Source organism: Lepus europaeus, chromosome 17, assembly GCF_033115175.1.
Source record: "Lepus europaeus isolate LE1 chromosome 17, mLepTim1.pri, whole genome shotgun sequence".
In the NCBI taxonomy this organism is placed as follows: Eukaryota; Metazoa; Chordata; class Mammalia; order Lagomorpha; family Leporidae; genus Lepus; species Lepus europaeus.
In genome coordinates this window covers 48625066-48639393 of record NC_084843.1, presented here as the reverse complement: position 1 = coordinate 48639393, position 14328 = coordinate 48625066, and the positions used below count along the sequence as shown (strand labels likewise).

Here is a 14328-nt window from a genome sequence, read left to right as displayed (position 1 = left end):
AGCTGCCACTCTTAGCGCCAAGGAGCAGACAAGCCACCCCCACTGTACTCACCCAATTCAATCCATCAGCATAATGGAATGACTGTTCTCACACCATTTAGTTTGGAGTGGTTTGTCACTCAGCAATAACCAGAACAAAAGACATCACCTGTACCAAAGTTGCTTTATAGATTCAGTACACTCTCAAATAAAAATCTCAGCAGGAAAAATGGAGAAGCTGATCCTCAAACGCATATGGAATTACAAGGGACCTGAATGGTCAGAACAATATTGTAAAAGAGCAAAGATGAAGGACCCACACTTCAAGTTACTCCAAAGTCACAGTAGAAAGCAAAAGAAAATAAACCAAAAAACAGTGTGCTACTGGCATAAGACTATACTGTGAATCCAGAAACAAACCTTTATGGTTAGTTGACTTTCAACAAGGGTACCAAGACCACTCAAAGGGAAAGAATGTTCCTATTAAAAAATTGTACCCACCCCCGTCTTTAGAAGGGCCTGTTCTCAGCTGATATTTAAGAACTTGGCTTTTGTTAACTTTCGCTAAGTGATAAGGCTCTGCCTGTTAGCTAGACTAACCAGAGTTTTTAAATGAACACGATTTATTGTGAACACCCTTTCTTCTAGAAGACTAGAATTTTGGAGGACAAAGGGTGCCTGCAAGATTAACCCGTAATAAAAACCCTGGACTTGGGGTTTCCAACTAGCATTTCTGGGTGAAAATACACAGAACACAGGTAGGTTGCAGAGGAATTCCTCCTGGACTCTGCCTGATCTGTCTTCCTCTTCCTGACCTAGCCATGCATCCTTGCTGTGTTGCCATAATCAATCTTAGCTGTGAGTATGACCATATGCCGAGTCCTGTGAATTCTTCTTACACACCATGTGTGTGGGTGGACAGTGACTGCAAAAAGTGTATCAGAAGTGCTAACACAAGTGGTATCACAACTGCTCCCCATAAGATATACTGAGTTCGTATAAAAATATTTCATAGACAACTCACAGTATTCTTTGGCACTAAAGAGATCCTCACAGCTTTTTTCCTTTTGTCCATGAAGTAAATTATATGGGGAAAGCATATTTCAGACTTTATACATGTGCCAGTACAATAAAAGCAGCTCCTCATAAAGTAAGACACATCTCTCCAAGTAGCAGGACCCAGACAAGGCTGAAATAAGTTTCAAAAGAAATGTATCTTATACAAAATGCCCCCAATAGTAATACTAATACTTTTCTCATTAGTTCAGTTCATTTATAATTTAAGGCCATTTTCTTATACATAACAGGATATGGCAGCAAAAATTTAACAAAATAAAAGTGGTGCAACATCTGTTAGACAATTACACAAGTGGTATCACAACGTTTCCCACAAAATATTAAATTACTGCATTACAAAGTATTTCTACAACAAAAAATACCACCTGTCTACACATTTTTATTTGCCACCATTACTGGGAAACAACAACAAAAAACAAACCTTGGTGAAAGCCTGTGAATTACATGGTTGAAGAGCCTACAGACATTACCAGAAAAAAAATACATATATATGTATATATAAAAGAACATTCTTACAAATAAAATTAACATCTTCCTGCTGCCTTATTCGTGCAATACAAAGGGCAGTATAATAACAGAAGCATTTTTTTTCAGAATAAAAGTACAAACTTTCACCAATAATCTGAAGCACATTTTAGGGCTATTAAATTGTGATTAATCTTTTTTTTTTTTTTGGACAGGCAGAGTGGATAGTGAGAGAGAGACAGAGAGAAAGGTCTTCCTTTTTGCCGTTGGTTCACCCTCCAATGGCCGCTGCGGCCGGCGCATTGCGCTGATCCAAAGCCAGGAGCCAGGTGCTTCTCCTGGTCTCCCATGTGGGTGCAGGGCCCAAGCACTTGGGCCATCCTCCACTGCCTTCCCGGGCCATAGCAGAGAGCTGGCCTGGAAGAGGGGCAACCGGGATAGAATCTGGCGCCCCGACGGGACTAGAACCCGGTGTGCCGGCGCCGCAAGGTGGAGGATTAGCCTGTTAAGCCACGGCGCCGGCCAAAATTGTGATTAATCTTTAAAGAAAATAATGAGAAGTCCTAGTTTAGAGCTGGTAAAGTGATAGAAAATTTTTAAAAATTCAGACTTGCTACTTTGTAAATAGCCACTTAAAATGTTAAAACAAAGGAAAAATTATAGGCAAAACAGTCAAGACCCAGATGCACTGAAACTCTATTATACAACCATGGTCAAAGCATCAATCATTTTCCAATGATGAACAGAACTGCTGATCCTACTGCAGAACTCCAATTTTACAATACCATCAATTGGACTGCACTTTGAGTCCAGTTCACACTGACCACCGATAAATAGCTATGATACGAATAACTTTGGCTTTTAAATCTGAGACAAAAATTAATATCCCTCATCTTCTCATCTTAAATAAGAACTGTGGGAGAGCAAGATATTGTTCGTCAATTACCAAAACAAGTCAGAGAGAGAACACGGTGACAAGAGAAATGAAAACTATAATGTGGTATTATTTCTCATTTTTTAAAAGTACCTGTTCTAAATGTCTCAGAGTTGCCCTTGTACTCTGTTCCCCAGCACCATTTTGTCCTTCGAAACTGATGTGCAAAGTAAAATGTTAATCTTCCCTGAGTTTAGGGGGTAGATGAACAGGGCGATAAAGAAAAAAAACGAAGAGTTGTATGGGAGAACTTCATAAAGTCTGTTTTGGTGCAAATAAATCTTGAAATCAATGCATTTTTTCATAATATGTATTTTTCATGAACTTTATGAAGATCAGTTACATATATGGATTCCAAAGCTGGTCTGCACCAGAATAAACTTTTTAAATTTCATTTTCCACAATCCCTTTGACATCCCTGGATATACAGTTTACATAAGCAAATACATGTATGAAGCTTGTACTTCAGAAATAATATTTTTGAGACAGCTGAGGAATGATGATGAGGCTGCCCTGACAATGTGTATCACTGATCATCGTATGTGTAGCTTTGAGTCCAGAATCCAGTCTGAATATGGTTTTAAACTATTCTTCAAAGCATTCAGGACTTCAAGATGTGGAATCCTAAACTGCCAAAAGACTGCTGCCCCCTCCCCCGACTTCTGAATTTATTGTTTTAAAGGGCAACTGATGCTGTCAGAACTAAGCAACAACAATGTGCCCAAAGCGGTGATCTGACTATCTGGCCATTATCAAACCAAGATTTTTAGTTCATTGTGAGAATTTGTGCTCTATCCTTAGGAGTCTGGTTGTACAATTCAGAGGTAAGCAAAGGCAAACAAGAGTTAGGCAAGTTTCAAAAACTTTAATAAAGAAAAAAAGACACTTTCAAAAATAAATGCCACACAAATGAAAAGTTTAAAAAAAAAGAGTGAAAGATACTCAAGAAACAAAACCCTTTACTATCAAAATATACTAAATACTTAAATCTAAAGATGTTGAGTGTTCAAATTCAGGGCAAATGTAGCTTATATATATAGCCAGTGAAGTAGTGTTTTTCACATTATGGCTATTTCAAGACATCACTTAATAAAGTTGCTTTTTAAGACTATATGTTCTTAAACATCCATTTCACAATTCATTTAATTATTTTACATTCATTTTTAAAAACACATAATTTCTAACAACAAGGTTATTTTGTGCTTTAATAAAATAGTGAACCATGATCAAATACTCAAGTGATTTAATCCTTTGTTAACGACTACACCCATCACAGATTCCTGCACACTTACACAGCTACTACAATAATCAAGAGCTACAACTGTTCTTAAAAATGACACTCACTCAAGTTTGATAAGCATGCTAAACATTAAAGAGATGTATTTTTCTCAAGTTAAAACATTGGAGCTTTCTAGATTTTCTTAAAATCTACAATCTGCTAATTTAAAGCATTTTTAACTGGCAATTTATAAAAACAGAAGGAAGCATCTATTTAGGATTTTCTTTGTAACTTCTATAATAAAAAATGTTTTTCAAATTGTGATGGCATTAAAATTCTGCTTTAGAAAATTCAGATTTTAAAATGTTAAGAATTACATTGCCTATTACATCTAGAAGAGCATTTTTTTAAATTAATCTAGTGATTCCTCAGGTCTACAAACACAATTTTCTTCATGGTGGGTGACACTGCCTTATAATCACTTCAAGACCTTTGCAATAATCCATTTTAGATGTGATTTAAGACAAACTCCATCTTCTAAATTCTCCTCTACAAGAGACCAAAGTAACTATCTTATAGATACACAATTTATTAAAGAGATACTAACCTAAAGCAATAAAGTTTATAATTAATGGTGATTAATGCCAAACACAACAGACTCCATAGTCACAATTTGGAAATAATTTTCATGCAAAATTTTACACAGAGCTTTAATCCTTACTTATAAAGTAATTTTCCTTTTTTAAGTAATCAAGACAAATAGTAGAAAAAGCATTTTATTTATATGGAAAAAGCTACAGTAAGATCTGTAAAAGGTGTCAATATAATATTGCCTATACAGAAAAAAATTCAAATGTGAATAGCAACAAATAAAAGTTATACATCTTCCTACTTAGCAGTGCAATTAATTCACATTGCAATAAAGTTAAGTCAAGTATACAAAATCAAAACAAGTGTTTCTCCATAATCAGTATACTCAAAATTACAGTGTAAAGATCATTTCAGGTTTAAGAAATTTGCGATCAATCTACAGCATATCCTAAGACAAGGGAGACACAGTTAATTCATTTAATTATCAGCTGTTGGGTTTTTTCAATACTGTTCACAGGAAAAAAGTAATGAGTTGACACACATGTAAATAGAATATATTTAGTCTATACAGTAAAAAAATACAAATTATAAAGTGAGCTAACAAAGAATGAAATCTGAATACAGATTTATAAAAGTGACGACATCTTAGACAACACATACAGTATTTCTCATGTAAAAACATCTAGTTTCAGCAAAAAATAATTTGGTTGCTTTTCAGCTGCATTGTAGATCTTGTAAGCTGAAGATGCAGATGTCCAAGTATCTTAAATACCATAATAAATGTCTTTCTCAATGCATACAAAATGATAAATGCTCTCATCACAGTCTTAAGGGTATTTTTGGAAGTTTGTTTTGTCTTGCTTCAGAAACACACTTAGGATGGGTAAAAATCAAAGAGTTTCATGGTACAATGAAACAGTAAACAGTGCTCAATTTACTGCTAATGATGAAAAAAACCTAGATTTTACAGTACTCTGGTATATATGAAAAAAAAATTTTTTCATTTTACATTGCATATTTCTGAGTCCATTCTCTTGCATGTCTGTTGTATCTGTAGGCACACAAAAGGGATACAGTAAAAATATACCAATTTAATCTTTCAGAAGCATCTGTGAATAGAAATGTATATTCTATTTCTCGTGCTTAAGTGCAATAATCACACATACACTAATTACTGGGTCAATGTGACAGTTGTGCATAAATAAAACAGAAAACTAAATCACTTTTTAGCTCATGGCTTTCTGTACAACCTATATCAAAAAAGCTAAAATATAAAAAACACAATGTAAAAAACAAATTCCAACAACAATCTGTAAAAGCCAACTCTAAAAAGGATTACTTGGAAATTACAAATGAACCTACAGTCCTAGCAAAATGAAGCAGCTTGAAAATTAAGTCAATTAAGGCAGTTTGGGTGAGTATGGAGAGAACTACTCTTCCTGGAAGAAGACAGGGAATATAATATTCAATATTTTCCAGTGGTTAAATTCTTTCATTTTTAATTTACCACCTAGAATTATATATGTTCATAGTTAATGTGCACACACAGAACATGTTCTGCTAACAGCAACTGGGAGGGAACTATGCATTTTGCAAAAAGACTCGGAGTTTAAAAGGAAAAGTTTACTACCTCAAAAAAAGATAAACAAAATAAGCATAATTATATGTTCTTAAAAAATACAGATAAATCTCATATTTTGGCAAACTATTAGAAATGCACCCAAGTAGAAACCAATATAAGTACATACTTACTTTTCTTTGTCTGATTTATATATTTGTGCAATATCTGGTACTAAAGGGTCATCTGGATTAGGATCACAAAGTAGAGAACATATGGACAATAAAACTAGATTTAAAAGAGAACATCATATTAGGTAACAGTCTTCTACTTTATACAAATTATGTTTGTGAAAATAATTTTACTGAATACAGTTACTGAACTTATAAATACAAAATAAAATGAACACATCAACTACATTTTATACTAACTTTGCTTGATAGCACAATATCTTTAACTTTTAACTACCCCAGAATGTATATAACATAAAATTATACCATTTGCAGTTGTAAATTTTATCTAAAGGTGACAGAGTTTAATGTGAACCTCTGGAATACTTCCTAACAATCTTTAAACTCAAGAGTTCTCTACAAAGCAATCACATTACAATTAACAGTTCAAACCAGTTTGGATATTGTACTTGTGTGCTCTCTTTTACTCTGGCTCTGTACTATCAACAAAGAAGGAGGATTTGTAAGATTTTTTCCAATGAGTCTTTTATTCTATGTACCTTATTTGTATTCTGTTATTTAAAAATAGTAAAATAAATGTATATATGAACAGCTATTTTTAAATAACTTGTTACGACATAAATGAAAATTTTAAAAGGAGTTGTTGCTATACTGTTAAAGCACTAGTGCAGATAGATGGCTATGCTCAAAAGAAATACAAACATCTAAGTATCTGAAACTAGAGGAACAGGGATGTAGGTTCCTCACTTGCTTCTACTGCTTGCCACCAACTCTGAGACGGTGTGTGGAACCTTTCAAACAAAAGCCATTTCCAACCTTCCCTCTTCTACTACCATCCTTTATCTTTTCTTACTTTTTCAAGTCTAACGGTGGGTATCTGCAGGGTCTTCAAATAGTTCAGGGAAAATGTGCATTATATTTTAATTCCAGTCCCCATGAATTTTTTGAAGTACCCTTGTATAGAGCAGAGCTGACCCCCAAAACACAAGAAAAGGGGGTACTAAGGACTAAGGGAAAAAACCAATATTTTATTCATCTTCCTGATCTTCTACCTACCCAATGAAACTTGAAGATTTTCTGGGCTCACTTACGTCTCCAGAATACTTCCAGACTAGACCCATGAGAAAAAGCCAAACAAGATATTTAAAATACAGGAAAGTGAAAAATGTACAATTGAGCAAGTCAGGAGCTACCCTGTAAAATAAGCAAGAGTGAATGAAGTTCTTCCACACCCCACTCCTGCTGCCAGGAACCTTCTGCTCCGGCTTCATTATCATGCACACAAACCAATTGTTTAAGATAAGGAAAAAGGTAACAGTAAGCACTGATTTCAAAGCTTGTTATTTGCCAGGTGAATAGTGACACTACTATGATAGTACTATTTGAATTTTTGAAGGACAGATTTCCAGAAGCCAACATTCTATTCTTTGTAGAGAAAGGTATTCAGCATCCTGGCAGTCTGCCATTTCTTTTAAATGCATAAAGACTTAGTTATTCATGCCAAATGACACTCATTTTGTGATACCACTCCAGAAAACAGTTTATCAATCTGAATAACCTTTTGACACAGAATCATTGGTATAACCAGTACATGACACTTACACTTTGTGAAAGGTTTTAAAATGGCTACTGGAATCCATATGAATATTTTAGATAATCACTTTAGGTCAGAAAAACAACTGTACATAAATAATTGACCTTAAGGGCCATTATTTTTCTAATACTTGAAACAGGTTGTTAACCCTGCTTCCTATAAAACCTCATCACTTTTTTAAAAAAACATTTCAATATTCAGGTAGGATTTATTTAATTAAAAAAAGAAACGACCACAAATTCTTTCCATGACTTTTTTTTTTTTAAATAAATTGTTTGCACCCAGACTAGGAGCAACTCCACAGGAAGAGACATTCCACTCTCAGAGGCACAAAATACTGCCCAAGGGTTCTTGCCCCCAACACACCAAAACAGTGCTTAGAGCCAAACCTCAACAAAGACAGTGCTTGCTCTTCCAACAGTGTAACACCATCACAGGCATCATACAAGCCTGGACAGCTGACAACTGCTGGATTCAATGACTCTTTTAAGAGGAACAATTCAATTTTTTAAAAAGGGGAAATGTGGTAGTTACTTCAGGGGCAGATGTTTCTAATGCAAACTGTCAGACTCTCTTCTGTTAGAGAAACAAGACTCAAATACAAAGTGCTGCTACAATGAACACTACTGGTTAATGAAACAAAAATGGCTTTAGAGCTCCTATGTACTCCTATGTATCTGGCAATTGGGGCCAGCTCTGTGGTGTAGCGGGTTAACACCCTGGCCAGAAGCGCCAGCATCGCATGTGGGCACCAGTTTGAGACCCAGCTGCTCCACTTCCCATCCAGCTCTCTGCTGTGGCCTGGGAGAGCAGTAGAAGATGGCCCAAGTCTTTGGGCCCCTGCACCCATATGGGAGACCCAGAAGAAGCTCCTGGATCCTGGCTCCTGGCTCCTGATGGGGGCAGCTTCGGCCATTGCGGCCAATTGGGGAGTGAACCATCAGATGGAAGACCTCTCTTTCTCTCTCTCTGCCTCTCTTCTCTTTGTGTAACTCTGACTTTCAAATAAATAAATAAATCTCAAAAAACAAAACAAAACAAAACAAAAAACCAGATCTGGCAATTAAGCAGAGAATCATGCTACAGATCTGGGAGAGTCGAGAATCAGTCTGGATGTCATGTCAGTCATTATGATATTATCATTTATTCTAAGTTTAGACTGACATGCTCCATGTACTGACTGCATTATTCTAAAAGGGAAATAATGTCTGTTCTAATTCTCTCAATATCAATCTCAAATATAAAACTTTTTCTAAGAGGCAAAACAACCATAAAACTTAACTCATTACTGTCAATAGTTCTAGTTAATGAATGGCATAATTGGTGCCAGAATATCTGTGCTACTATCTCTTACCTTCTCTTTTTTTGTAAGACAAACTCCAAGCTAAGAGAGTAAAATCTCTAGGCTTATCCCCAAATTTCTAGTTCCATTACTGTCACTATCATCTTATTTCATCACTGGGATTTGCACATCCACATCTGCCGTCCACCCCTACCCCCAAGCTAAGTGCTAAAACAGAGGAACAGAAGAGCCATGAGAGTGAAGCAAAAATCAAAACAGGAGAAAGCACAGCAGATCAGTTTTTTAAAGCTTTGATCCTTAGGTGCAGGCACTGTGGCACAGTGGGTTAAGCCACTGCCTGCAATGCTGGCATCACATTTGGGTGCAGTTCATGTCCTGGCTGCTCCATTTCTGATCCAGCTCCTTGCTAATGGCCTGTGAAAAGCAGTGGAGGATAGCCCAAGTGTTTGGGCCCCTGCCACCCATGTGGGAGATCTGGATCCTGGCGAGTGAACCAGAGGGTAAAAGGCTCCTCTCTTTCAAATAAATAAATAAATCTTTAAAAAACACTTTGGTCCCTAAATACTTTAATTTTTCTGGTCTTACTTTTATCAAGTTTTTTAAATCTAATAAATGAAATTACCTTTTGATACAGTCAGGGCTGGTGACCACTGAGACCTCAGGATATCGAGACAAATACTTCCATTACTGTTTATATTTGGATGGTAAATTTTTGTTGTGAAAGCAATCTAAATATAAAACAAAACAACAACAAAAATGTTACAATCCATATGCTAGGAACAAAACAGAACTAGCATGCTCTGTGGTAAAACACCCACAATTTATATGGCTGTGGAGGAGACATACTTTCAACAGAAACTGAGCATCTACATGGTGCTGTGTGATGTTCTAGCTACGGGAAATTTAAAAACAATTAAGTCAGTTTCCCTCCACAACAAATTATCAAGTGCTTGCAGAGTGTAATCAGTAAGTCTGTAATAGCTGGTATGACTAGTTGAGGGGCACCTGGAGTCATTAACCAAGGCTTTCATCAGACCTTGAAGTAGTAATTCTTCTCTTGATTATCAGTGATACTTGGAAGGCACACTAAAAACAAGATGCTGATTCTGTTCTAGGGAATAGTCAAGAGGCCTCAGCTTGTCCTAAGAGACCCACCAAGAACCCTAATCTTCCATAAGGGTTACTGTCACATCATTTTACATATACAGTGTTAATCAGGCTTTTAAAAATCGGAAATAATTATATCCTGAGTGAAAGAATCTGTTTAATTTTTCCCCCTCCTTTATATTCTCGCCATTTGTTTCTTCTTTAGATCTTCAAAATTAAGTGTTTAAATAAGAATATGCTTTTACCTGACCCACTAAAATGAATAAAGGAACTGGCATATTTACTTCTGTATTCCCCAGTGTAGCAGAACATGGCAGGCACTCAATAAATATTTGTTGAAAACTAAGAAGGGTTGAGCTTGGAAAGAAAAATCCCATGAATAGATAGATAGGTCTGATCTCTGACCATAAAAACTTCCCAAACTACAGATAGCTATTAAGCAAGGAAAGGAAGGCAAGGAAGTTAACGTAGAGCCTAACAGACAGGGCCTTTTGTTTAACAGAGATAATACAATTTCTGAGTAAGAAACTGTATGTAAGATTCAGTAGCTTTAAAAATCAGTTTGAGCATGTTAATGTATCCACAGTCTTTGACATCAGAAACTATTTGTGGATACAGAATAAAACACCTGACATGAGAGCCGTATAAGTCATAAACACAAACATACCTTTGGTGGTTTAAAAGGATAATCTGTTGGAAAATGTACGGTGAGGAAGAAGACTCCACCTTGATATGCACTATCGGGCTGCAATGATAAGACACTGGCATCAGTATTTGATTTCTGTATTTAGTTCATAATTTACAATGATTTCTCCAAATATTTTCAGGTTGACAGAAATGCAATCACTGTGTCACACATTCAAATCATTTACCTTGAGGTTTTCCTTCACAAATATGAAGAAAAATTTTCCAACAATCATGCTGACATCACAAAGTATAAGAAAACAAAATTAGGACACACACAGTGCTGTGACTTGTCCAAACAAATCTGTTTATTAAAAATATTTTTAAAGATCAATATACATACAAGACTACTGTAAGGAAAGAGAATTTTCTGCAGTAGTAAACAGTATGAAAAGAGCTGAGGCTAGTATTTACCTTCTTATATATATAAAATTTAAGTTCTAATGTTCCCTTAAGGGCCAAGAATAGAGGTGAATTGAAGAGACCAAATTACACAATTTATCCTTCCACTCTTCATTCAGTACAGTTTATAATTAGCTATCAACTTTATAAGAGGAGTTTGGCTATCTATCTTTATGTCCATAACTATAACATTGCAAGCAATTAAAAAGAAGTTGAAAAAAGAAAAATGGTAGCAAAATATACCTAAAATTCTAATTTAACTCTTCATATTTAATTAAATACATCATGTTATATTAACATTTTAGTAATCACAACAAAACTATCATTACTTCCTTCTTAAGTTTCTGCATATAAATTAGAGGACTATACCAGGCAATTATTCTTACTTAGACATGTTGTTTAGTTCTAGTTGATCAAAAATCATAAGGAATGAAGAAAATATAAGCAAATTACAATGACAGATATGGTTTGCTTAGATATTCAAAGGGTACTACACACTTTACTAAAATAAGGGACATATGAATAATTATAACCATTTACCTAAGGTATTTGTGAAGGGCTACAACTCAGATGGTAAGGGTGGCCCTTTAAAAGATAGTATTTTGATGGGTCTCAGTAACTAATGAAAAACAAACAGAAATCATTGGATTCTTATTTGAAGGTTGTTATATGTTACACTTTACCTTTTAAAAAACAATGTAACAATTAGTAATTTGACACAGTTGCCCAGGAATCCTGCACTGAAATTCAGTAGTTTTCTTTTTTAAAAGTTAAACACAAGGTAATAGGATAAAACTCTGTAATTCACTCGATAAAGCTCCTGCAGGGGATGGAGAGATATGATGCTCACAGAAACATGTTACTAATATATCTCAGCAGATCAAAGTCATCAGTGCCCATTCTTGTACAATCAGGTTTTTGCTCACAGAAATGCCTGTTTCACGTCACAACTGTCTCTCTGGTAATGAAAGAAGTAATTTTTAAAAGGTAATAAATATTAAGAGGAGCCAGCTATAAAATACTAAATAATTTTGAGTTCAGGACAAACAATAAAATTAAAAGCAGCACATAAATAAGTGGTAAAAACAGACCTGCTACACTATTTATCAATTTTCTTTTACAAAAAAGAACAATGATGAAATGAACTGCAAATTGTTGCTTGTCATCTGTAGAAATTCCATCACTGGGTTAATTAATTTCTAACCTACTGCGGATGTGAGATGATTATGCTTAGTTATGAATAACCGAATCACTGCATTTAAATGAAATAAATAAAACATACACAAAGCCTGCTTGTAAATACCATCTATAATGATCAAGGATTTGGCAAAGAAAAACATCACAGTGATCCTGGCAAGTATATGCCACCAATGCTATAGAAAATCGTCATTAACTCCTTTCTGCTTCTTGGGTGACACAGAGCACAAGAAAATTCAACCTTAGTTGCAAACATCTGACAAAGGTGAAATGGCCACAGTGAGGTATGGCTGAGGGGATTAATTTCACAAATATGAAACATACTTACAGGCCCCATAATAGTTGCTTGCCAGTGGAACACTGAAACAAAGAAAGAAGTTTGGGAGTCATTAACAAACATTCAAAGCTGTATTTTTAACAGTAGCAAAATCTTAGAAATAGAGTAAAGCTTACGGTCATCTCCCACAGGGCCAGCAGAACAGTGAGCCGGTGGATCCCGCTGTAGATCACTTAATTCCTGAGGGAAAGCAAAAATATTTAATTTTTTCCCCAACAAAACAAGTATGATAATCCATTAAGACACACACTACTAACTTTCCTTTAAAATATTTTAGGCAGTTTTCTTATGCAAAATAAGAAAACATAAAATGTACTTTCATTGGTAGAGTATGGAATAAGGTATTAACTTCTTTTGTACGACAGCTTCAAACCTTGAAAAGATTAAATGGATTAAAACACTGTCTTTCTTTAACAACCCTAAAACAAAAATATTTAATGAGCATCCTTACATCCTTGTGAAGAGTGAGTAGGTAACTTATTTAAAAAAAAATCCCTAAAGCTTACAATCTAATGAAGCAGAGTAAATGGCTACAAGAGATGGATATTTAAGATAAATTTGAAGGTTAAGCAGAAAAAGACGACAGAAGTCAGACCATGTTTTCATATGCTGTTCCCTGCTCTCTCAGAATCACAGAATGAGCTGGCCAGTCCTGGGTTGGAATTCCCAGTCCCAACATAACCAGCTTCAGGGCTTTGGGAAGTTCCTTAACTTCCTTGGTGTCAGCTGGGAAGAAAATGATCATCCTCAAATAGGAATGTATAAATTCAAAATACAGGAATGTAACTGAAGAACCCAATTTACCCTGGAAAATCAAGGAATGTCATTGACAAAGTAATATTTCAGCTGAAATCTCAACGACTGGGAGGTTAGTTCTGGGGGAAAGTGAGGGAGATTGCATGGTAGAGAGACCTAAGATGAGGTTGGAAAGCTTAACAGGCAAAAGCCATGTAGAAAATACAATGACCAGGCCGGCGCCGCAGCTCAATAGGCTAATCCTCCGCCTGTGGTGCTGGCACACCGGGTTCTAGTCCCGGTCGGGGCGCCGGATTCTATCCCGGTTGCCCCCCTTCCAGGCCAGCTCTCTGCTGTGGCCCGGGCGTGCCGTGGAGGATGGCCCAAGTCCTTGGGTCCTGCACCTGCATGGGAGACCAGGAGAAGCACCTAGCTCCTGGCTTTGGATCAGCGCGATGCACCATTGGAGGGTGAACGAATGGCAAAAAGGAAGACCTTTCTCTCTGTCTCTCTCTCTCTCACTGTCCACTCTGCCTGTCAAAAAAAATAAACAAAATAAAACACAATGACCAATACATACTGTGTTTAAAGATTTGGGGTTTTATACTGTGTGCACCAGGACAGGTTTTAAGAAATGGCATGCTGTGATTTAAAGAACAGTTCTGGATGGATTAGGAATGGAAAAGGCAAGAAGCTACAACATTAGTTACTATAGGCAAGAGAAACAGGGCTTACAGTGGAAAAGAGGCCATGAGATCAAAGTGGTGGATCTGAAATACTCTGAAGGGCCCGCCTATCACTGCTTTGTATGATGATAAATTACATACGCAGTGTGAAGTCACAGAGAAATATGATGACCAGTGAACACTAACATTTACCCAGTGTTAGTCATCCCAACAACCCTCAGAGGGAGATGTTTGGTTTCCCATTTTACAGATGAAGAGTAAAGGTCATG

At 36.0% G+C, this 14328-nt stretch overlaps 1 protein-coding gene and 1 non-coding gene across 2 annotated transcripts in view; both read right to left on the bottom strand.

The window, feature by feature from the left end:
* Positions 1-4436: 4436 nt before the first annotated feature.
* UBE2D1 (ubiquitin conjugating enzyme E2 D1) overlaps positions 4437-14328 on the bottom strand; it is a 43782-nt gene continuing 33890 nt past the window's right edge. Inside the window, exons 2-7 of the mRNA XM_062214649.1 lie at positions 12755-12818; positions 12630-12661; positions 10686-10763; positions 9534-9639; positions 6018-6111; positions 4437-5316 (exon numbers count right to left, since the gene is read on the bottom strand). Of these exons, the coding sequence (XP_062070633.1) occupies positions 5271-5316; positions 6018-6111; positions 9534-9639; positions 10686-10763; positions 12630-12661; positions 12755-12818 (420 nt within the window). The 3' untranslated portion in view covers positions 4437-5270. The remainder of the gene's footprint in view (positions 5317-6017; positions 6112-9533; positions 9640-10685; positions 10764-12629; positions 12662-12754; positions 12819-14328) is intronic.
* LOC133776427 (small nucleolar RNA SNORA74) lies at positions 7879-8081 on the bottom strand. The gene has a single exon (XR_009868375.1). It is a non-coding gene; the product is annotated as a small nucleolar RNA SNORA74 (small nucleolar RNA).